We start from the raw sequence: 26,271 nt of genomic DNA, 5'->3' as shown, positions 1-26,271 counted from the left end.
GGAAGCACTATAATTACAAATTTTTGTCACGCAATTCGACGTATTACATTTGTCAGCTAAACACTTTGCCCTTGAATACTAAAATAAACAATTATATTTTAAAAATTATAAAATTGATCTTTATAATTTTTCTATTAATATTTGAACGATACTCGAGTCACTTCAACACCGGAAATAATTAAAACATCCAAAAATTATTTACTTATTTGTATTGTAAAGAACAAATAATTTGTAAATAAGTTCCAGAAAAGTAGTTGTGATTGGTTAGCCAGTTTTTTGTAACCATTTTTACAAACTTTGTCACGAAAGTAAATGCAAATCGACTTACAAGTTGTTCATCGAGACAGAGAAAGCTCCGAAAATGAAGTACGAAAGATTTCTTAATTACTTCGTAATTTTGACGCTTTTTTTGTGTTACGCGAAATGCAACAATACAGATCTTGAGGACGTCGATGATTTCCAACAAACGTCGATGATGTTAGAAAATGCGGAGATGCGAATCAAAACGGCTTTGAAGTCTGTCTTAAAGCGGAGTCTTCCTTATCTGATGAGAATTTTCGAAGAAGTGAACGTATCTTCACCTTGCACGAAGTCTTCCGTTCTCTTCCTGAAAGACTTGATGAAACTAAAAGAGTGGCCACTTCGAAGTAAGTAATTTTCAATGTTATAAATTAATACAACTTAAGCTAGGTATAAGGCAAAATCAGGTTTTTTGAAAAACCGGGCTCGGAAGGTCTGAAAAAATCCTGAATGAACAAATTTCACACGATATCAATACTTTATTTTATTATGACAGAAAAGAAAGCATACTCATTCAATTTTCATTTTCTGTGATTACACTAGTGAAGGGAAAGTTGAAAAGTGGTAGCATTAATTACGTTATTTCTTGGCTCTTATAACATATCGCAAAGTACGGAAAGATCAAAGAATTGTGCAAAGAAGTTATTTTAATAATCTAACTTGTAAAACTGTACATTTAATTACATTAAAAATGTATTAATATTTATTTCAAAACTAAAATATGCAAGCTAAATGCGATATAACACAATACTGGTATACCTCGACTTACGTCGTTCCTGATTATATGTCCTTTGTCAAAAAAGTATATGAAAAAATAAAAATCAAATTTAACTCATTTCATTCGACTTTACGTCTGTCTGCCACAAATATTGAAGTCGTAATATCACTGGAAAAGCATTTAAAGCACATAAAATCATACATTTACAAGTATATACTGTATTTACAGTACATGAATTCGTAAATTCAGATTACTTTTGTCTGTTCTATATTAGAAAGTTAAATTTATTTTGTAAGCTTACAATACATTCTTATTAACCATATATTATTTAAAGTGCATTAATAAATAAAATACAGAACTGGAAATAGTAATTTATGGTTTAGCCTAGTGACAAGTAGATTCGAAGACAAGTAAATTCGACTTACTTCGCCTCTCCTGGAACCATTACCGACGTAAGGCGAGGTATACCTGTATACATAATTTATTACATTTTATTTTTATTGCCTAATTATTTAATTTAATAATAACCTGGTTGAAAATTATTCATTTAATTACACAAACAAAATTTAACTTTTTTAATATATTACTGTATTTAATACATTAAATATGTAAAATATTCATTAACTACATTTTGAGCGATTGTGACCGAAGGGTCTGCACTGGATTGGCGATGCACACCTCAGGACTGACACCATAGTGTTTTAAAAAACACAAAAGTCGTGATGGCATTTACGTTTCGTTTCAGGCGCGACCGGTAGCGTGTGTTAGCAATCGGATTCGGGAGGTAGACGTGCACACTACAACTCAATTATAAAAGAATAACACCCGTTTGTTAATTTACATTTAGCTATAGATATACATAAAATAGCGCATAGCATTTCCGCTATAGTTTTTATCCTCAGCGCTGTTATAAATAAAGAGGATAAGTACGGCGATGTGTCACAAAATGAACCTGAATTAATATTTTTTTCATTTTTGGACGCAAGGAACCTTGAAACGCACAAACATAGTCAAAGAACAAACAGGATTTCCTGTATACGAAAATCCTCGTTAATTCGAACTTCAGATAGTTTGAAATCGCAATTACTTTGTCTTTTGGATTTCGATATGGATGTGTGCGTCTGTGTGTTGCACAAATATGCTCACTCGTTATGAAGCATAAAAATTGCTGTTTCTTTTTGTTTGTATCGTTGTTTAAAAAGAATTAATCTTACGTGTTTACAAGGAAGTTTGTGTATTATTAATTAACATCATTTATGTTAAATTTTAATAGTTATAGATCCAAGGGATAGAAGATGAAAGTAGTCACATCTCATATCTCGACAAATGTAGCAGGTAAAAAAGATTTAACACGTTATTAGCAATTATAGCTGTTTTTTTAAAATTCCTACTTATCCTCAAAATTCAGCTTTTTGCAATTTTATAATAATAATTTATATTAAAAGTNCGTGGAGGTTTACAAAAAATCCTGCAGGGACTCATATCGATACATTATTTTATTATGACAGAAAATAAAGCAGAGTCATTCAATTTTAATTTTCTGTGATTACACTGGTGAAGGGTAAGTTGAAAAATGGTAGCATTAATTACGTTATATACGAGGATTTCCGTATACAGGAGATCAGATAGTTCAAAATCGCAATTATTTTCGAATTTTGATATAGATGTGTTTGTGTGTGTGTGTTTTGCACAAGTTTGTTCACTCATTATGAAGCATAAGAATTCCTGTGTCTTTCTGTTTGTGTTCTTGTTTAAAAAGAATTAATCCTAGGTCTTTACAAGGAGATTTGTGTGTTATTAATTAACATTATTTATGTTAAATTTTAACGATTATAGATCCAAGGGATAGAAAATGTAAGTAGTCAGGTCTCATATTTCAAGAAATTTGTGACTTAATAAAGGTTTAACACGTTATTAACAATTACAATTTTTTTCTAAAATTCCTAATTATCCTCAAAATGCAGCTTTTTCCCATTTTATAATAATATATTAAAAGTTGTGACAATTTAAAAATATCGTAACAGTTGGTTCCTCCTATAGTTTTCAAGTCCGGCAGATGAAGTTACCAACTCATATTTTTAAACTGTAATTTATAAGAAAATATACAATTTTATGGAATAATTATATTTGGAAGTTTGACTGAGGTTTTTCTCTATTATAATGCAAATTATTTAATAAAATCTGATAGTAAAATAATAAGCTAACGTGCAAAGAAAAATACAAGTTATACAAAGTTACTTTAATACATAGTGGCTCTCATTCAAATAGGTTTATGACGAGGTGATTAGGCCTAATTACTTAATGTAAGTTTGCTGACCTGGTAAAGATTCGGGAAATAAAATTCCATTTTTCGCACTACTGTAAGGTTTCCGACTCTTAAGGCTGCTATACACCATGGGTTAATCCTCAAAGAAGTAACCATGCACGCCTGATTTTGAGTCATTCCTGGATGTGTGGGGGGGAAAATGCCTGACCTTTATAATATTTGGTAGTTTATGAGGGACAATTTAACAGCTTCGGCGACCTGTACCGACCACCTGAGTAGAATTGAAAAACCATTTGATTTTCCTGGCGCAGTGTCAGACTGCGCAGGCCGACTTAAACGTGTGTGAGAACAATGTCTAATGAATGTTTGGAAAAATTATTTTCTATAACCTTATTAACTTTTATTATTTATAACCTAATAAATTAATTTTTCAGGTTATAAATTATTTTCGGATCGAAAATTTCTTGAGTAAATTAAAATTATAAATAATTTTAATATTTAGAAAACTTCTCAATTCATTTCTTCCGTTTTCATAAAACATCTTGATACTCTTTATCATTTTCTTCTACATTTTAAAAAATTTATTGTTTTAATATCCAAGTAGGGGAGATCGAGGCAACTTCGGCATGCGGGGCAATTTTGTCAAGCGCTTTTTTTAAAAAACAAATTAAAAAAAAAACTTTGATTATAGGTTAGGCAGTTGAGTTTTATTGGTGGCTTCTTGAGTGTAGTGTTTTTATTGTTCTCCAACAAGCGTAGTTGAATTATCAAGCAAATTTTCATTTTCGTTCAATTCCATATAATATTTTTTTCCATTTATATTGAATTGGCAGGTTTTGTTATAATTCCATGATAACGAAAGTTACTTTTCCTGTTAGAAGGATGTAACTTTAACTTATTCACGTGGCCAGATCGTGGCTTGGCATTCTGTTCTCAGGGTTCTACTTAATGTTTCGAAATCATGACTAGCGGGGTAAGATCGGCAACATAAAGCCACATTAGAAGCAAAGGATAAAAATCAAACAGATGATAAATGAAAACATGTTTGCATTTGTTATTCATGTATATATGTCTTTGAACTTGCATTTCGTTATAATAGTATTAAATGGGTGTTGGATTTGTATTTCTTTGTTGTAATAGTAAATTCCAACTTATACATTGTTAATAACATAATTTTATATACGTGCCTATCTTGCCCCATTACTGTTGCCCCTATACCAGGGGCAACTTTAATAAAAATAATTAAAATAATTACAACTTTACAAAAAAAGAGAAGTTGCCGATCTTGCCCCTATACCCGGGGCAACTTCGTCAATTTCTCTCTTCTTGTAAAGTTGTAATTATTTTAATTATTTTTGTTTCCAAACTGATTTTAACCAGTTCTATAGTAAGGTAACATTCCAATAGACAATATGCAAAGCTTTTTTTTCAGTTTACAGCAGTATTTATTACACAAAATTTAAGTAAAGCTTAACGTGCCGATCTTGCCCCGATCTCCCCTAAATTAAAACACGACAACTAAAAATAAGACAAAGTTTAATAAATTCCTTTTAATTATTAAATTATAAAATTAATCTGCGATAATAATGTTTACAATTTGTACTAATATCGGATGTGATTGAGAATTATTAATATATATTCGTTTATAAAATTTAATCCATGAATTTATTTGGTAGTAAAATCGACTCGCCATTGTCTTTCGCTGATAATTGATGCTTTTTAACAGAATCTGTAGCCCAAAATTTCTCTTGAAAAATTAATTTTGTGATCTGAAATAATTCCATTAAAAAATTATTCGTATGAGAAATTAATTTAGTGATCAGTGCTACCCAAACCACTACTACTACTATTTACACCATAGACTTCTATGCATACTTTTTCCCGCGAGTTTTAATAGAATTTTTTGCCGATAAACATCAGTGGCGTAATAATAAACACAATGGCGTAGCGAACATAACTGCACCCAGGCCGCGACACTATATTGGCACCCCCTCCCTTTCCAGAAACAAATTTTGCTATTCTTGGAAACCATTAGGCTCCCCTCTGCCAGTGGCGCCCGGGGCAAGCTGCCCCACCCTCTGCTGAGAGGTTTTCTTCGTTTTTGGGCGATAGGAAATTCGGAAATTCCTCAAGGCCAGGCAGCCTCAAAGAATTAACCCATGGTGTATAGCAGCCTTTAGGAAATCGTTAATCCCGCGTCAGGATGATCTAGGGTAGTTCGCGTGTGGGCAAGGAGAAGGAGACAGAGATAACAAGTATCTTACAAAAATCCATTTATTTTTGCATAAAAATAAAAACTAAGCTTACACTAAGAAACATTCGTTCCCAGTGTGTTGAGACAGCGCTTTCTATTTTCATTCGTTTCTATTGACTCACAGAGTTTGTCTTGTCGTGTGCCCCGTGCCCTTGAAGAGCGGGGATAACAACGATCTCCGTTATACCCTTTTTGTCTATCCTGATTGGCTCCAAGTTTGTCCCTAAGCGAAAGACGAGACCTGTTCGGATCCCGAGAAGGTACGCATCGGGAAATTTACCCGACACTATCCGTTAACTTTCGATGAAAGGTGTAAATAGGACTTTGCACTTGCGCTCATTTCAATCTATTGTAGTCTATGACGTCTTAGAATTTTATCGACCTGACGCGATGTTTTCTTTCATAATTAACCTTTCCTCTCTTCGAGATTTTCTATGTTTTAATTACAGTATTTGTATACGAGCGCCTTGTCAAAGGTCTATCTCTACTGCAGGACGCATTTACTTCGTCAGGTCTTACATTAATAATACTTTTTTTCTCGTCTCGATTTAATATGATTAGCACATCTGAATCCGATCATTAATCGGTTTTTATCAATGGAGGTTTTTACCCTCTAGGTTTGTTTAATAAATTTTTAATAAAAAGGTTTAATTTCAATTTGTTTTTTGAAACCTCACAATAATAACTTTTGCGCCGTATACATTCTGAACAAACCCACATTATTTTGGTATTTCATACACTTACTACACTAATTTTATTGACTCGTTTGATTCACAATAACCTTGACCCTCGATATATGCGGTTCCGATCAATATCGATTCGGTTAATGCGCATCGTTTGCAGGTAGGTTGAACGTTAACATTTCGACACGACAATTAAGAGAAGGTTGTGCAAGATGGAGTCGTGGGACAAGACGGGAACGTCTGTTTATTTGTGGTTAATGTACTTTTATCTAACTGTTATTTGGGAACTAAATGTTCACCTCGAAAGGGATCATGGAGCGACAGAACGTCCAAATCGCTCTCTTTGTTTGCAAGTAAAATACGTTTTTCATGTTTAAGCAATACTTCATCTAATTTTACGCCTGAAAAACATTTTATAAAGTAAGTATCATTATGAACTTTTACATTACCTTTTAGATAAAGATATTATGGTATTCGAAGTAACCTTTAAAACTGTAATTGTTTACTTTTGAAATGAAGTTTATCTTTGCTTGCAGTCAGCATGAAAAGTATACGTTAAGGATAAGAATGGTTACATGTCTAGCCCCAGGTTGACCACGAATATGACCTATGTATCCAGAAGTATTTTCGGAGGCAGACTTTATTGCTACAAAATCGACGAACAGGCTCCTTCAGCAACGGTAGGCCTAACGAGAAACAACAGATAAATGACACAGAATGCCTCTGTTGTGAAGGGTTATACTCTACAGAGAGTTGGGCTAACTAGCCATTGTGATAAATGGGCACACTGTTCTTGCGCCAATATTGAAAAAAACAACAGTTTAATCATTATAATTTGTCTTTCTTGTATATAAAAATATTTCCATCTTACTCCACGGGTGGGGCAAGATGATGCATTTACATATAATTTTAAAATATTAAATTTTTTTGTTTTTAAAAACGTTTTTCAAAATGAAATTATATATTATATATTACGAAATGTTGTAGTTGCTGTAAATAAAAATTAAAGTTAACGTTGTTGCCATCTTATGATTTTTCAAATCTTAACGTTCTCATCTTGCCCCAGTTTTACCCAGTGCCCCCTAAAAAGGGTTTGCCCCGGGCGGACTTTTTAGGGGGCGGAAAAATTACCTTTTAGGGGGCATCAAAATTTCACAATATATAATAATAATATCTTATAAAAATTTAAACCATTCTATTCTATATTTGCATCGTGCCTATGATAGTGTTATCATCTGGACAGTTCGGGAATCGACTCATTGTCCCGGTGAACTAGTAATTTGATTCCGGGATATCCTGCGCTACCTGTTGACCTTTTACTTTTTACTTTTTATTTTATTTTATTATTTTTTTTTTGCTTTTACAATTCATTCGTATTCATATACACCTCCAATATTTAATAGAGCTATTTTAAACAGGTGGCTGCACTAGCACGAAATTTTTCATTGCTTATTCTGAGACTAAACTAAATTTTAGTCATTTAAATTGAAATAGCTAAATAAGGGGAAGGCGAAATTTTCCTCCGCACAGGGCGGCTGACACCCACGCTACGCCACTGCCTTTCCCTGTAAACCAATAACATCTGTTTACTCATTTTCAACGTTGATTACATGTGAATATGAAACTTAGTGTTTTCGCGCAGTAATCTTATTTATTATGTTTATATTCATATTTAGTGTAGTTTCTGTTTTAATTCTTTAACTTTTACTGATAACTGCAGAGGCAGCAACAGCGAGGCTCATGCCAAATAAATATTTTACTATATTTATAAAATTTTCTTTTATGTTGTTGAACTATACCGTTCGTTATGTGTACAAAATAAGATAAAGTATTGGAATCCTCCAAATTTCATCTTCCGTGTTTTTTGTAAATCTTCACGTTTTAAGACCGGCTGAACCCAAAAATATATATTATATGAAATCGATAATACAAAAGTCGGTGGTTGTTAATGGTTAATACCGACAGATAAAGGGTCACGTCTTATACATTGAGATAGATCGGACTTAATAATGTAACTCGTTATTAGCATTTCAGATCTTTTATGAAACTTATCACTTTCCTCAAAATTACGCGTTTTGCTATTTTATAATAATTAACAATATAAAACACTTTTAGAATAAAATCTTGTAACGACCGGAGAAGTTATGCAGTTTCTTGTAGTTGTTAATGGAAACGCTATTTATCAATCTTTAACGTAATTTAAATGTATAAATTACGGTTTCAGACACGTTTAAAAATTCATTCATTTCCAGTTTGTTTTTAGCATTCACATTTGCGATTTCGCGTTATGCGCTATTTTTGTGATTAAAAATTAACTGAAGGTTCTCCACGGAATAATGTAATTTTTTATGTTTCTATTTATTTTCTTCAAACATGATATACATAAAGATAACTGTAATTAATTTTATTGCAGTGATTGATTCTTTTGGAAAATTACCGGCAGGAATGTTAGGAATGACACAGTGGATGTCAGGAGATTATGACCAGTGTTTGGACATAGAAATTCCTCAAGATAAAAAACAGATTACCGATAAAGAAAAGGAACAGATTCGAGGCAAATACTGTGCCCTGACAATTGGAATGCAAGAATCACTGAAACATATTGCAAAGTCGATTCATAAGTTGGAAAATAATTCATTGATTAAACTTGCAAAAGAGATTATTGTAAGTATTAAAGTTTAAAGAAAAAATTTGCGATGGATTAATAAAGTTCATTGTAATTTGTCAGTTAAATTTATTTATNTTATGTTTCTATTTATTTTCTTCAAACATGATATATATAAAGATAACTAATAATTAATTTTATGTATTTACTATTTCCAGTGATTGATTCTTTTGGAAAATTACCGGCAGGAATGTTAGGAATAACACTATGGATATCGGGAGATTATGACCAGTGTTTGGACATAAAAATTCCTCAAAATAAAAAAAAGATTACCGATAAAGCAAAGGAACAAGTTGGAGGCAAATACTGTGCCCTGACAATTGGAATGCAAGAATCACTGAAACCTGTTGCAAAGTCGTTTCATAAGTTGGAAAATAATTCATTGATTAAACTAGTAAAAGAGATTATTGTAAGTATTAAAGTTTAAAGAAAAGTATTGCGATGGATTAATAAAGTTTAGTGTAATTTGTCAGTTATATGTATTTATAGAAAAAATTAATTAATTTTTTTATAGAAACCAATGAAGCTTGAAGACTTATTTAAAATAAACGTAGCCAAAATGGTAATGGGAATACGTTTGGATGTGTGCATTCCGAGTACATGTAGTAATAAAGACTTAAAACACGTTGGGAATTGGAGTAAGTCGTTTGATATTTTGTAATTATATGAAATTCTCTTGTAAATCCGAATACGTTTTAATCAACTGTACGTAGAAACTGAATTCGTTCTATTATATAGAGTTGAAACAACACAAAATTACTCTAATAAAGCATAATAACTTTGTAATAATAATACAGTACTTATATATAGTATGTATTTTAACGTCGATATAAATATGTAATTCAGTATAAACAATTTTTTAAATTACTACTCAGTAATTTGTAAACTCTTTATGACAAGTAGTTCGGATTAGCAAGAGTTAATTGTATAATATAAAAAAGGACTCTATTTTTTTGCTATTTTTTATAAGGAAATAGTAACCGTAATGCGTGCAGTGCCCATCGATGGCAGATTCTGTTAATAATTAATGAAAAATGTTTCAGATGTGAATAAAGGAAAAAAGTTCCAATTGAAATTCCTCCCACTGCACGAGGGAACCATATTGGAAAATCGAGGTTTTTTACTTATAATACTTGTCCTTCTCTTTGTTAAATTTCATTTCACAATATTTCAAAATTTATCCTTCAGACAGCCAAGAGAGTAAAGAAATGCATTCGAACGTCATTTTATCTGATTAATTAAAAATAAAATAAGCGATAAATTAAATTGTTATTTTGAAAAATTAATTTGTGTAATTGTTTAAATGTTTAATTACGTTTTTCATTTTATTTTTCAGTATTCGGGACTGCTGTAGACTTTAATGTCGGATATTGCAAAATCAAAGATGAACGCATTGAATATAGTACCGGACAATTGATATCGTTGTAAGTATATTTTTATTAAACTAATTATATTTAACTAGCAGATAAGCCCGGCGTTGCTCGGGCAAAAATTAACGATCGCGAAGATTAAGATTATTACTAGTGATGTAACGAATATTCGGTTACTATTCGGTATTCGGCTTATTTTTCACTATTCGGCCGAATACCGAATATTTAATCATCATTATGCCGAATACCGAATACATAAAAACAGGAGTAATAAATAACAAAAACACAGCAAATTAATCATTTTGGTATTTAAATTTAATGTTATCGAGTTAGTGTTGTTTGTTTATATTTATTTATAACTTGTAACATGCACAAAATAAAAAAGAAAATAATATTAGTCACACGTATTCACAATTTATAATTACAAAGATCAGCACACGTGCACGTCTATCGTGGAGAATCCTCGCACATCTGAGGGCTTGACCCTGTTTATCTTTTTTAAGCGTTCGTCTTTGCTCTTCCCTCTATCGCTCTAATCCAGTGGTTCTCAACTGGGGTTACATGTACCCCTAGGGGTACGAGCGTAAATCGAAGGGGTACTGCCCATATAACTTTTATTATAAAATGGCTTCTTCTTCTTCGTGCCATATCAGAGTTCTGAAGTCGGCGACACCCGGCGCAGATTAATAATACGCCAAGATGTTTACTAGGGAAGGTTAGTACCCAGAGTGGTTTCCCGTTGCCTTCTCTGGGGCGCGATGTTACGCGAAGGGAAAGAATGCCTTCCGGGAGGACTTTTATGGGGAACTGGCCTCCTATTTAGGCCCTGTACACACTAAGCGTTTTTCAACGCGCGTTAGCTCGGCGTTCGACGAACGTTAGTTCGGCGTTTAGCACTGGCTCAGTTTGAAAATAGACGAGAAAGTAATTGATTGTGTGTGCTCCTCCATCGTCGCTATAAGGCAGCACATATATCTCAAAGCGCCCGTAAAGTGCCCGCAAAACGCGCGTTTTAACAAAAATGTATTAACGCGCGTTTGGCGTTTGAGTGTGTACGGCTACATAGAACTCTTGGTTCTTTAAAACGCGCGTTGAAAAACGCCTAGTGTGTACAGGGCCTTAGTCGTTATCGGCAAGGAGAAAACCCGGAAAACTCCAAGCAGCCAACCTGTCCGATCGCGGCGCGAACCCACGACCAAACTCCCACTGTTTAGGGAACGAAGACTGCTCGACCACTGGTGGGCACCGTAAAATGGCTTATGTTAATCAATTTGCTATAAATTATTAACACAAGAAACAAGAAACAACAAAAACTTGCTTTAAAATATCTCAATGTGAACACCGATTTTTCTGTTAACAGTCTAAACAACTTGTTTATCCACTTGATTTGCCTGTCTATTTGTGCCATTAGTGCCGAGTGAACCTGTAGTCTAGTAAAATTACGGTTTAATTAACCGAGCATTAATTTTAGAATACAAAAAATTTTTTTTTATTCTATAATTATTCCTGAATAAGATTGGGGCTTTTCATGTTTTTACTGGACTACTGGTATTAGGAATAACGAGGCTTGGATCGTACCCCAACCATGCAATGCGTGTCACTGCATGCGCGCATTACTTGATATTTAGCAAATTTCGACGTTACATTTGTTACAAAAATTGATAGATTCGTGTATTGTTCTGCTCGTTATAAATTCGCAGCCATTACTTTCAAGTTCAGTACACAATTATAATGTCTATTTAACAATGTTGGAACCAAATTTTGAAAAAATTGCTGAAGATTTATCGCGACAAATATCCCATTAAATTTTGTTAGAAATTATTGTAGAATAATTTAAATTTTCTTCGTCGTTAATTACTGTATAATTATTTTTAGAAAATGTAATTTATGGACGTATTGAAATGACTTATGTGATTTTATATAATATACTTATCAAATAATAATAAATACATGTATGTACCCGATTAAATCTATTATTATTTAGGTAAAATAAGTAATTCACTTTTAGTTATAGTTAGAGTTTTCTTATGGCGCTCAGTTATAAGGGCTCTATACATCTAACGCAGTAATTATAAAATTTACATACAAAAATATAAGGGGTACTTGTGAAACAACTTATGGGCTAATAGGGTACATCAACAAAAAACGTTGAGAACCACTGCTCTAATCCATGTATGCCTGTGCATTCATCATAATACGCGCTCACGATACTTTCGATTCGTCACTTTTCAGTCGTAGAGTTCCCATTTTACAATTGCGTGACTCAGCCTGGTGATAACAGAGAAAAGAGACAGATAGAACGTCGATATAAGTCACAATTATGATTTTACAGATTCGAGACAGCTCGGTAGCCCGAACGGCCCCAGGCTTTCGCCCGTGCACGCTAAGTGACTTTCATTACAAGCATTTAGCTTTCCGAAGTCTATGACAACAATTGTTTGGCATTGACGGCCGCGAATTTCGTGCCAATAAGCTGCCTCGACTCGTTCGATTATGTTATCAACTCAATTTCATATTTATTTTCACATTTTCACTTCGCGGTCCTTTTCTGTTCTGTTTCCGTTATTTACACGTGTAGGTCATTTCATTGTTATTCACATTTGATATCATCACTTCTCAATACTTCCATGACACTCTTGTCTATCCGCTACAACTGCTAAGAATTAACGCGATTGGCGAAGCGTAGTGACAGCGAGCCAATAGTGAGCGGGATCCTTGCCATAATGCGGTTTGCGCGCCAATTTTCGTACGTGCGTTAATCGAGCCGAATAGTTTGGCCGAATATTCGGCTATTCGGCCACGCTCCTGGCAGAATATTCGGTATTCGGCCTGAGGCCGAATATACTATTCGTTACAACACTAATTATTACCCGTTTTCTGAGAATGCAAGAATTAAGTTGCACTGTTTCCAGACTAATTAGAAAATTTTTAGATTGGTCTAAAAGTATGTTCTATTTTTCGAAAATGTGCAAAAATCCGCATCTACGGCTTTAAATCTTGCACGTCGCGTTCTCTTAATACTTCCATTATTAACATTTCCATTGTAACTTAACACATTAATTGTAACTTAACACATCCTTTTCTTCTCCCCTGGGGAGAAGAAAAGATAAATTTATGTAATCTTTGTTTTGAATCTTTCAAAAGCATTGGGGAAATACGGACAAAATGACATATACGTACAAAATCACATAGGCACCATAATTTGAATTTGGAGGTCTCAAGCGCACAACTGACCATGACACCATGTTATACGACCGGCTACTACTAACCTGTCAAAATGTGAACGTACTCCTCTCATTGGCCCGGGTGTCATGGCCGACGACAAAAAAATGATACGTTATAAGTTTTTTTTCCTCGCAACAAGTTTTTTTATATAGATGGTAAGTTTTTCACTATTTTATCTACTTGTGTAGCATTTATTTCAACCCTCAAGAATTTGTTGTTGCACTTAAATAACTTTTTTAATTAAAAATAACATCTTTGTATTTATTTTATAATTTTGTTTTTTTTATAACGTTATATGGACAAAACGACATACATAGGCAACGGACATAATGACATACCTGTCATTTAGTCCATAAGAGCTTAGTCAAGGAACTTACCTTAATCTCTTAACGCTTTATTAATTATAAAAAATGTCTTCCAAACAAAGTCTTTCATTATTGTTTAAAAAAATTTTTAGTATAAAACTTTATTTTCTTTCTTACATATTACTGTATTTACAAACTTATTATATTTCACATAACAAAAAACTTGCAACGAATCACGTGACTCGACAAAACTCTTTAGTTTTAACTTCTACTCCTAATATGAAGGCGATTAAATCAAAAAACGAGTCCAAAGCTCCGCCAGAAAAAAGGAGACGAAACATTACTAAAAAGTTATTTGAAAAAGAAAATTTTCCTAATAACTCTCATGATGATAAAGAAGACTGTCCATGCATATATTGCGATGATCTTTTTTCCCGATCTAAGCCTGAAGAAGACTGGTTACGGTGCATAAATTGTTTCCGTTGGTCTCACGCTTCTTGCACTGACGTTTCTAAAAGAGCCAAGCGTTTTATTTGTGAACTTTATCAGTAATTTTATAGTTTTTACGTGTATGTCATTTTGTCCTTACGTAATGTGTCATTTTGTCCATAGTATATGTCATTTTGTCCATAGTGGATAATCTCGATTAAACTAACAATATTTTTTTTCTATTGTTTTAATATTGTAAATGTTTAGTATATTTCATAGGTAAAAAACCAAAGATGATTGGTGTAGAATATGACAGTGCTGTGATTTACCAATAAAGAGTTATGAACCTAAAATAAAACCGTATGTCATTTTGTCCGTATTTCCCCTAGATTTTTCCGAAGTAAACAAGGCCAGTTCGCAATCATTTAACGAGATTTTATTTTTACATTCACATTGACGTTCCTCATATTAGCATTTCTTTCCCTTTCTATAACGCTTTGTTTCACTGTGTAATTACCGACTTCACACATCTTTTAAACTTGTCAGATGTTCGTCCACACTGTTTAATTTTGTATCCTTTAGTGTTATTTTAACATGTCTTTCGATTTCTTGTTAAACAAGTCATTATTTTCTAGTTGCGTTTGGCCTTTATTGCATCATTAAGATGTCTGAAAGCCTTTTGTAGTTCTTTCTTTGTGTTTTCTACCAGAGCTAGGCAAACATATTGTCTTGGTTTTACCGTTTACCTTTATAGCATTATTCTTGGTTACCCTATATTCCTTTATAAATTTATTACGAATACTTAATAAACTAGCTGAAAATTTACAGTCTGTTCTTTCAATTGTATCTCCTTTCACTCGACTTCAAGCTGCGTGGTATGATACTGTAAAATATATTTACAAAACCTCACGAAACATCTGTCGCATTAAACTTTATACATAACATTATTATAAAAATTACAGCAATATCTGAAAGAGCAGCATACTAGTATATTCGTTATTAAGGGAAATTCTTTCGTCAGATTATAGAATTCTACTTCTTTATTATGCATAAGGTATTGTATTTCCTGCGAAGTCGAAGATTGAAGATGAAATTTCTTCTATGGTATATTTGAGACTCTTCTCGTTGGTGTAATTTGGTTCATTGATTTTTCGACTAGGACACTCGTGTGATATTAATCCGCAAATACTTACAAAGTGTTTCTGTAATAATGATACTAATGTGTAGTTTTGTGAAATCTTTCTGCTAAATTTTGCCAAGGGACGCAAAAGTCGCAAATCGCACAGTTCGTACGTGTTAGCAACACAGATCCATGTTGAAATTTAAAAAAATTCTAAAATAAGTATTGCAATGCATTTTTGATCGCATTACAGCTGTTCTAATATTGCGATAATAGATTTTCTAGTATTATTTAATGTTAATACATCTCTGGTTTTCTTTGATTTGCTGAGATAATTGATCTTATCGTCAATTTCGGCGTAACACCGAATCTTCTATTTGGTTATAAATGTTTCCATAACTTTCAGATATACACTACATATTTAAAAGTAGTAAATATACGATTTTAAAAAATCTATTATCCTGAAGTACAGTACATAAACGTCAATATAAAATACCTGTGGTCACTTCACCTATTTCTAAAAATTATAATAATAATTGTTTAAAATTCATTAGAACTGTGGAGACTATATTTAGTAATAAAAACGTATAATGTAAATTAATGAGTATAAAAACAATCTGTAATAATTGTTTATAGTTTATTAATGGTTAATCTCAGTATAAAAACGAATAATAAAACGAGATGTTTTATTATTCCTTGATTACGACAGGGAAGTTGTGTCCTCGCTTGTCAAATATCAAGGGCAACATTGATATCTGGATCTCGAGCCGAAAATACACCGAATTTCATTAGGCTTTTCCATGTAGAGCAAATAATGGCGTTTTGTATCCTGATTCACCATTCTCCAAAATATGTTTTCTCAAGAAAATCTGAGTAGACCGTTTTTGCACACGACAGATCGATTTGACTGTTCCATGAAAGAAGTCGGAACACGTACGGAATAATCTCTTGAAAGCGTTTCGACAGATACGTATACGTAATAAATCGATAAGACTTTCGAGAACACTTACGTACAGGAGACGGAATCTTTTGAAAATACTTTAATAGAAATTGTGGAAGGGAAATCTGCAAAGACGGAACTGAGACATCAAAATGCAATTTGTGCTCCTTTGTCACCTGTTTTTCTTGTTAGTCATCCCTCTTCGTTAATGTTTTTCGAATGGTACCGTTTTCAGCGAACATTCGGTATCAGCTCATAACTTCGGAAAAGCAGACATCAACGTCCGATTTGACACCGAATTCCGATACCGATAGGACTTAAATGTTTGTCTGTTCCCATAATTTTTGGTGATACAGATCCAGAATTTTTGTGGAAGAAATTTTGCTGGCGATTCGGACCCAGATCGGAGCTTGAAACTACTCTGCACGTTTTCCGAGAAGTGTGGCCTACTCTCCCCAAGGAACAACCCGCCAACGACGAACTACGTGGTCAACAGCGTCATCACAATTAACAAGAAGCAAAACACCCTGCTTTTAAATTCTACTGTGATGTATCGTTTTATATGGATGAATAATGTGATCTATGTATATATAACTGTCCATCAGCCAAAATGGCACTTTCTACTGTATATTTGTGTGAGGATTATTTTTAATCATTGTGAAGCGGGTCAGTTAAGAGATCCTACCTTTCTTCATCCTTCCGAGCTTTCAACTTTCATTTTATACTCCCTCCCTCTCCTTCTTTCCTCATTTTCTTTCACATGGGCTGTCTCACTACAGCCATCTGCCTATAAAATAAACGCAACTAAAGTCTGAAGCTTCACAAGTGAAAAGTCTTCATTAAGCACGTATTCAGGACATTTATAAATAATGCAATCTTAATATAGGTCTTAAGTTATTATGTACAAAGAAATAATGTTTATATTCTTACATCCAAACAGATATAAATACAATAATAGTTACTAAATAAATTGTTAAATGATATAAATTATATTCAAGTAAATTGATGTGAAATTATTAATTGCCTTAATATAGAATTGTTCTCGGCATATTTATCGCATGGGTAGGATTGGCAACGTTAACAGAAATATTAATGAGACTTCATATTATTCCTTTGAAGGCGAGTAAAGGTAAGTCTTTAAGATTATAAAAACATACTTTTAACATAATTAAGAATAGGAATTTATCTATTATTATTTTAAAGTTAAGGAAAATGATTTTTAATGCTTTCATTTTCAAATATATTATGAACAGTTCATAAAAATAATTTAAAAATATATATATTTATATCGGTTAACTGCACATAAATAATAATTTATTAAAGTTTATTATTTTTAGGTAAATGTTTTGAGTATGTTCTTGGAGCTTCACCTTATAAATCGCTACATAAATTATATTACACGAATCTTGACGAAAGTACAAATTCGATGTGCGGTGTAAAATTCCTTCTTGTAAATATTGTGGTGTTGGGACATGTATGCGTTGCAGGATCATTTTACCCCACAGTAGGAGGTATTGTTATGTTTTTAATATGATATTTAATATTTATAAATATTTATGCCACAGTGTATGCAAAATGCTTGCCACTGTAACACAATTTTAAATGTTGTATTGTTCTATAGTTGTGTGTATATTTATTATTATTATATGTTCATTTTTATTGTTTTGATGATATATATTGTCGCGGGAACAAACGGAAATCAGTCGTTAGAAACACAAAGGGATTTATCAACTCAGACAATGTACAACTCCTGCAGCTTGCAGTAGGAGAACACGAAAAACCCTCTCAGCCTGAGAGCTGGCTGTTATATCCTACAGAGACATGGTAGAAACATGGTAATTGGTTGGTATTTACATAAGTTCTCAGACCGGGAGAACGTACCCACACAAAAGAAACGTGTAGCAATGAGGGTTGAACCGGCGACCTCTGCTCGATAGGCAAAGCCGCTAACTTCTACTCCATGAATGACACGGTGGGAAGAGCAAGCCGCGGCAATATTTTATATATGTTTGTACCTTTTGTTTTTTGAACCCTTGAAAAAGACTAATAGCCAGAAGGTCGTTTAATTAAATACATAAATAAATATTGTTCAATTAGTTGATATCATAGTTAATATGGAAAACGTAATTATATTATTACTTTTAACAACGTTTTTAAAAGACAGTGTATCGTATTTTATATACAGTTAATTTTGAAATTAAAGTATATTTTATATTTAGGCTATATAATTTGTAAATTCTTACCTTACATCTTATTAATTCACTGACAATTTGACGCTCATCATGAATTAAGTTGCTAAACAATCACCGAAGACATTTCTTTATCAAGTTTCAAAAATTTAAGACTATTTTACTGAGTGTCACTCGTTTTACAGTTATTTTTACACAGAGTAATTGACTATTTAACGTTTCTATTTTACGATATTTACTTCAATTTTCATTCGTTAAAAAATAATTCGAATAAACTCTACAAAAATGAAAAAGAAATTTATTGTGAAGATTATAAAATGCGATGGTCGCATTAGCGTCTTCATAATATCCATGATATCGGTGAATGTGCACATTTATTACTGCTTTATCTAATTTATACAGTAATGTACAGAAACGCTACATTTAGAATATAGGCAATTACCCTTTCGTCACACACACTCTCTTATTTAGTATTCTTGGATCAACATTTTTCAAGCTTTTCCGGGTGTCTTTAGCAATCTTCATGCATCTGCAAATTGAAATTTTGTTTTGTATATTATGTGCTTCCAATTTAGACTCCTCCAATTGTCGAAAAAATATTTATAAAAAGCACTTTTACTTTTTTTAACAAATGGTGATGGACATAATTAGATCTTAATTTTTATTTATTAAAAACATAATTTTAGTCTTACTAAAACTACTTGTATAATTACTGTTGTTTTATCGGTATCTCACAAAGCGTTATATTATAGTTTCACTCATTTTTTTGTTCTTCGGGTTGTATCTTCTTCTTTTATTTGACTTCTTAACTAAGGTACGATACAACGAAAAATATTTACAGAATATCTCGAATGTTCTGTCACACGAAACTTTACACATTTCGCAATAATAAATAGAATAATTGTTCGCTGGAGCGACATACTAATCTCTCCGTAATAAGGCGAAATCATTCTATTAAATTGTGGAAATCGTTTCTCTAATAATGAACAATGGGTTGAATTTTATGTTACGCCTTAGGTTGATGGTTAAATCCTTCTTCTCATACGGGCAATCTATTCGATGATTTTTTCTCGATTTTTTCATTCGTTCAATTTGACAGTTGCTATTTCTACCTCGAAAACTTTTGTGAAATTAATCTGCAAATACCTGCAAAGTGTTTTCGTATTGGTAATACGCGTATATTCATTTCTGAAATCTGGTTTATTTATTCTGGTTTAGTTTTCGTTTTTTGTATTTTTTGAGTATTTAGGTGTATTAATTAATTAACTAATATACAAAAAATATACAAATTATATCATATGCAACATGCAAAAACCGTTTCATCAAGTAAACAATAAATAGCGCCGTAGTGTTTCTAAAGCGTGCTATAGTTCGAAACAAAGAAAAATCAGTAATTCTACAAAATTACTAAATTTTGAGAGAAAGTTATTTCTAACAAATTGCAAAATCCGCACGGGTGATGCCGAGAGTTAATACATATTACATTTCAATCAATAAAACTAACATTTCATACAAATCATGTTTTATATTTATTAATTAATAAAAGAATAACAATAATTATATTTTAAAGAAAAATATACCAATATCTTCAAGCTTCTGGATCTTCTTTTATTCGAAATTATTCTCCAAGGCGTCACTATGATAGAAGCATTTTTCTTCTACAGGTAAGATCATTAAAATTTAAATGTTACATATAAATACAATTTTCGAAGAATATTTACATTCGCTATCATATTAATAATACTAACATTTATATATTTTTGGCAAAAATATTTTTGTGTTTAAAATTAATAAAAAATAATATTTTTTACTAGCGGGTTTATGGTAATGTATCTGAGACAAAAAAGTGGACGAAACTCTGTGAAATACTATATCATGTTTTTAGTCAAGCGAATTATCAGGTAAAATATTTAACTGTTTCTGTCATTTGTTCGTGTGTTATATTTGGTTCGTGTTGCAGATATACACTTCCAATATTCTTCGTTCTGGGCTTCGCAATTCTTCTGCCTCTTCTTGGAGAAGGTCCTCATTGGCATATTATTATTAGTCAGGCAAAACACTTAGAAAACGAATGGTGGAAATATATCACTCATATTTCTATTTACTCGCGCGGTGGATCGATGGTAAATGTATAAAAATTAAAATTCACTTTTTGATTTAAGTTTTAGACATTATGAATGATTACGTGAAAATTTGCATTCACTGAAGCTGTTTTGAACAAACCAATGTATTAGATATATACTATTTATCGTTAAGCCAGAAATGTTTTTAATGTATAACATCTTAGGAAATTTGAAGGGTCCGTAAACTTTTGTTCACTTTAAACTGTTTTATATAACTATTAGGGTTTCTCATTTCCCGGTCTTTTGCTTGTCCCGGGATCCCGGGATCCCGGAATCCCGTTTCAGAAACCCTAATAACTATGTTTTGTTTAAAACGTTTTCTATTTGACTATTCGTAATGTCAATCGTTTGTTGAAAGAAATAAAACTCGCTATAAATTTGCAACTTCTATCAGTGGAAAAATTTAGTGGTTTCTGGTGATATAAGAACAATGTGTAAAATTACATTTTAATTCGTTTCGTTTAAAGTTAACTAATATATTTAAGTTTTAAAAGTTTCTTTATAAATAAAAACACCTCTTACAACATCATCTTAACAAATTAAATATTATTATAATTTTTCGATAATCACTTGTACTGCAAATCAACACCAGCGTGTATGTAGTTGAGGTTGCTGTTTATTCTGCAATTCCTGTGTCTTACAAGTTAGTTACATGTAAATGAAATACGCACTATACACCTGACGGTAAACAGACCAAATATTGATATTATGTAAAAAGAAACCTAAAAAGAAATTATTGAACTACTAATACTGATGATTGCTTTAAATTAATCAAGGAATTTATCTGTTTATTAATAATTACATTAAACTGTAATGTGCAGAAAATTAAATAACATCTAAAATTTATTTTATCTCATTATTTTTTATATGTAAAATGAAAAGCTTTTAAATGGAAAAACTTATTAACAGAAAATTTTCAAACAATGATAAAATTTAGAGAAGACAGTAATACAAACAGATAGCTTTATTAATAGCTTTATTATAGTAAAGCTATTAATAAAGCCATCTGTTTGTATTACTGTCTCCTCTAAATTTATAACAAATGTTTACGTTTATTATAGTAAACGTAAACATTTGTTATATCTTCAAGTCTGTGAATGCACTTATAGATATTACTTGTATTTGTGTGTATGATACATTTATAGATAAATCGAATAAAATATTAGTAGTTTCATTAGTTTTTAATTCGTCTACTTTATAAAAATGTTTAGGAGTTTTTCAACGTATTATGGTTCCTCGATGTGTTGCTGCAACTTTCCATCTTAATGTCACTGTTATTATATATTNAATTAACTTCGTTACTGTGTCAAAAGGATTTTCTCTATCATTCATCTCCACATTAAACAATACTAAATTTCTTTTCCTTAGATTGCTTTCCAGTATGTTAACTCTTTTGGTCAGCATCGTGGCAATTTGCATATTATTACCATCATTTTCGCAGTCATATACAGATTCCAATTTATTAATTCTCTCCGTCAGAATATTGAGCTTATCATTCATTTGCACAAAATTGTCTTTAACTATACGTAATTCTGTCTCAATTTTTAGCTCTATAGCATCCTTTATTTCCCTCAACATACCTCTTATTTTTTCCAAGAATAATTCTTGATCCAAATTCTTTCTAGTGTCTCTCACTTTAACAGCACTTCCCGTGGAGCAGGAACGCAAACGTTTACCTGGTGGTGTTCTTAATATCTTTTCGCTATTCTCAAAGGCTATTTCCTTTTCTTTGGCACTATCCCGATCCACACCTTCTTTAATTTTGACAAATTTATCCATAATAAAGCATTCACAAAAAACTTAGCCGCAACAAGTACAACTTTCCTTCAAAAACACGCCAACAGTCTCCAAGTTGTGAGTTTTTTTTCTGTTGATGTGCCACTGTGCTGTGTATCAGTGTTTGTTTTGGTACTGATTTGTCTGTAGAAAAGTTTTTCNTAGAGAAGACAGTAATACAAACAGATAGCTTTATTAATAGCTTTATTATAGTAAAGCTATTAATAAAGCCATCTGTTTGTATTACTGTCTCCTCTAAATTTATAACAAATGTTTACGTTTATTATAGTAAACGTAAACATTTGTTATATCTTCAAGTCTGTGAATGCACTTATAGATATTACTTGTATTTGTGTGTATGATACATTTATAGATAAATCGAATAAAATATTAGTAGTTTCATTAGTTTTTAATTCGTCTACTTTATAAAAATGTTTAGGAGTTTTTCAACGTATTATGGTTCCTCGATGTGTTGCTGCAACTTTCCATCTTAATGTCACTGTTATTATATATTATTGACAGGTAAGAATTTATTTTTTATTAATACAAATTATTGTATTAATTGTACATAATAATAATAATTTTACATAAATACAAATTATTGTATTTATATTTTTGTAATATGATTCCCTTATATGATGCTAAATCGATTAGATAAGTTTAAGTAAAGTGTTTCAACTATTTGGTAGTGTTTAATCCGTAATACTCTATTGGTCCGTAACGAAAGGTCATATATGTCCGTGATATTAAGGTCGCCTAGGTTCCTGAATTGCATCTGTACAGACTTACAAAATGTATTTGTTTACTAAAATTTATAAAGTACAATAAGTCCTAATAATAGACAAATCCTAGTTGACATTTTAAGTTTAAATTGTATTTGCTTACTATTTACAAACACGACAAACCGAAAATTATTCAAATGATAGAAATAACCGCCGTAATAATGTGAGGCGATGTCCAGAAACACCTACTTTAATTTTGACTATATTACAGACCATGGCGTGCCGTCTATGGAAGCACCGCTTACCTTGTATTTTCTAAAATATAAACACATTTCTCGCGATTATTTTCATATTTTAAAGAACATTCAATTGCTTAAAATTAATATTTTATTATAACCGCAGTATGCATTATGCATTATATATAAAAATAAGAAGATTGCTATTGTATATTACAATGTAAATTCGTGTATGCATATTCCCAATACACGCAACCTATTGTCGAATACGGGACAGCTTCCACGGCAAAAATATTTGCCTGGGATTTGGAAAACATGCAGCTCTGCACATAAAGTTTAAACTGACGCTTATAATCCGTATGAAATAAGAAAGTAATCGCACGGCTTTATTAGGAATATTTTTGTAATCGCCGAAGATTTTAATTGTTCCTTTCCTGTTTAAAATTGGCACGATAGGAAGATTCCACTTAAAATCAGCTATGTGAATGAAGAAAATTTTTGGGCGGTTCATTTCTGTAGCTAGTCAGGAAGCTTCAGGCGAATACCCAAAGGAACATATTTAAGAACAAATGATGCTGGTGAATAATTGCAAGAATATTGTTTTCCGTTAAGTTTGTCTACAACACGTATGGGATTCATTACAAAATTAAATGCATAGAAGTATCATAAAAATGTGTTCTTTTAAATCTTAACATGTTTTTTCACTTTTCGGCAACTGTTTTTACGGCGGAGTCGACCTTCGTTTGTAAGACGTATGAAATTATTTCATAATGGTCTAAAATGGATTCTCTTAAAGTGGGAAATATCAGTGAATGTAATTTCTAAAGTCTCTAACAGTTTTGAGTTTTCGATTTTTAATTCGTGTAATTTTAGGTTTTGGTAATCCCCGAAGAGTGAAATTTATCGAATTCCAGTTGCAAAATTTGGCAGGTTCAAAACACACTAGCAAACTATCGGTATTAAATCGCAGATAAATTAGGCTCTGCCATTAAATACATCACTCATCAACTTTTAAATTTTACGTCTTCAGAATAGACACATATTGAGCAGTATCTTTTGCAGCGTTACCGCTTCTGTATTGCATGAATGTCTGGTTTGTGTAGAGTGTTTGTTGCTTGCAGCGCCAATAAGTTGCTTGCAGCGCAGTAGTGTAAGTTTTGATACTAATATCCTAAAGAATTGTTTTAGCTTGTTACTAACTCTTATACCAAAGTAGATTTGGTTGCTTTTAAAACCATAAAAATTTGTCAAGATGGCATTGGATTATAATACTTTATTCTTTTAGTATTTATAAAACTCTTAATTAATTAAATACATTCGAGTAAGCATAAGTCGACACCTCAAGAGGAAGTGAAAATGCAAAATCGTATTTTGCTGTGATATTAAAATAGATTGCACATTTTCTTTTTGTTCACCTGTTATTATTTTTTATATAGAGATAAATTAAATGATAAGGTATTTTATTAATATGTATTGCACATTTTCTTTTTGTTCACCTGTTATTATTTTTTATATAGAGATAAATTAAATGATAACATATTTTATTAATATGTATATTTTTGTTATTTAAATCTTTACAATGTCAAAATCAACATTTCAAATTATTCAAACATTGATCATCAAAATTGCTCTATTCTAATTAGGGAACAGTATTTATTGATAATTTATAATAATTGTGATGCAAATTTCAGACCTATAAATTCCCATTAGCATCTGGCTATCTGTCCTTCATTAATCTCAAGAACAAGTTAGATAGATGAAAGTCAAGACCAGATATGGAAAGCTTAGGGATAGGAGACCCTGATTAACTATTTAAGAACTTCCAGTCTGGATTGGAAGTCATGTGATTTCAGTTCAAATTTTTTCTCCAGAATAGAGTTAGATAGATGACCAGCATGGCTTGATTGTCATCAGGAAAAGTATGATGTAAAGGAGCAAGTGATTACTAGAATCAAGAACATATACTTTAAATTACATAAATTAAAATATGATTAAAAATTGCAACTCTGCATTGTTGTAATGATATTAATTATTGTATAGTATCTTTTTAAGACAAAATATTTTTTTTCAGTTGTCAGCTTAGGAAAAGAAAGATTTGTTTCTATTGATTATTTGAAATAATTCAAAGTCCTCATTGCTAATGATTGCTTTAATTTTATAGATGTGTCACCTGATTTTATTGAAATATAATACTAATAGAATTAAAATTATATAGAGTAACAATTTTGTTATACAATAATGCATGACTATTAAATTTATGCATTTCATTTTATTAATTTGATATGCTAACAAAACCAGAATCATGTATTTGTTTTTCAAACCACAGTATAGAAGACAGTATCATAAGTATAAAATTAGGTTTAATAATGAAAATTTGAATAGAGAATATTATGACAACACTTGATATTCAGTTTACAAGCAATAATGATTCTAGATTGTTAGTTTTCAAAAGAAATGTTTTTCAGATTTGATATTCACTGTAAAATCTTTGTTTTTAGTTTTTTTTATTTATTTCATAGATAAGATTCATATTTATATATGTTTATCAGTAAAAGATTTTGAACAGTTGTTATTCATATTGTTATATTTTTGTAATTTATATTTTAAAAATGTAAGACTATAGTAATTAGTCAATAAAATCATTAATGATATTAATTATCATGGCTGTTACTATATGATGGCTCTCTCTTTGATAACATCTGCCTATTGTTTTAAGACATGCACAGATCAGTTTTAGTGTACAGGGTGATCATAATTAAAGAGTAGGTGTTCAGAACTCTTTAGGAAAAGTTTCTTCAAAGTTTAGTCACTAGGGTCAAAATTTGGTGCTGCTTTCTTTTTAATACACATATATATTTTTCTAATGAATTTTGGGTATAAAAGAAGTTACAAAATGTTGTTCTCTTATTTGAGTTTTTATACTTAATTTCTCAATATCCCATTATCCCAC

At 31.5% G+C, this 26,271-nt stretch overlaps 1 protein-coding gene across 1 annotated transcript; it reads left to right on the top strand.

Annotated features, from left to right (window-relative positions):
* The first annotated feature begins 361 nt into the window (after positions 1–361).
* On the top strand, positions 362–17,809 carry LOC111614272. The gene is made up of 7 exons (XM_023355651.1): positions 362–647; positions 8,635–8,889; positions 9,045–9,295; positions 9,401–9,524; positions 10,223–10,310; positions 17,310–17,404; positions 17,613–17,809. Exons 1-7 carry the CDS (start codon positions 362–364, stop codon positions 17,807–17,809), a joined length of 1,296 nt encoding a protein of 431 aa, XP_023211419.1.
* The last annotated feature ends 8,462 nt before the right edge of the window (positions 17,810–26,271 follow it).

This window comes from Centruroides sculpturatus, unplaced genomic scaffold (genome assembly GCF_000671375.1).
Source record: "Centruroides sculpturatus isolate CEXI.00-Female unplaced genomic scaffold, Cexi_2.0 scaffold1833, whole genome shotgun sequence".
Taxonomy (NCBI): Eukaryota; Metazoa; Arthropoda; class Arachnida; order Scorpiones; family Buthidae; genus Centruroides; species Centruroides sculpturatus.
This window is presented reverse-complemented; position numbering and strand designations above follow the sequence as displayed.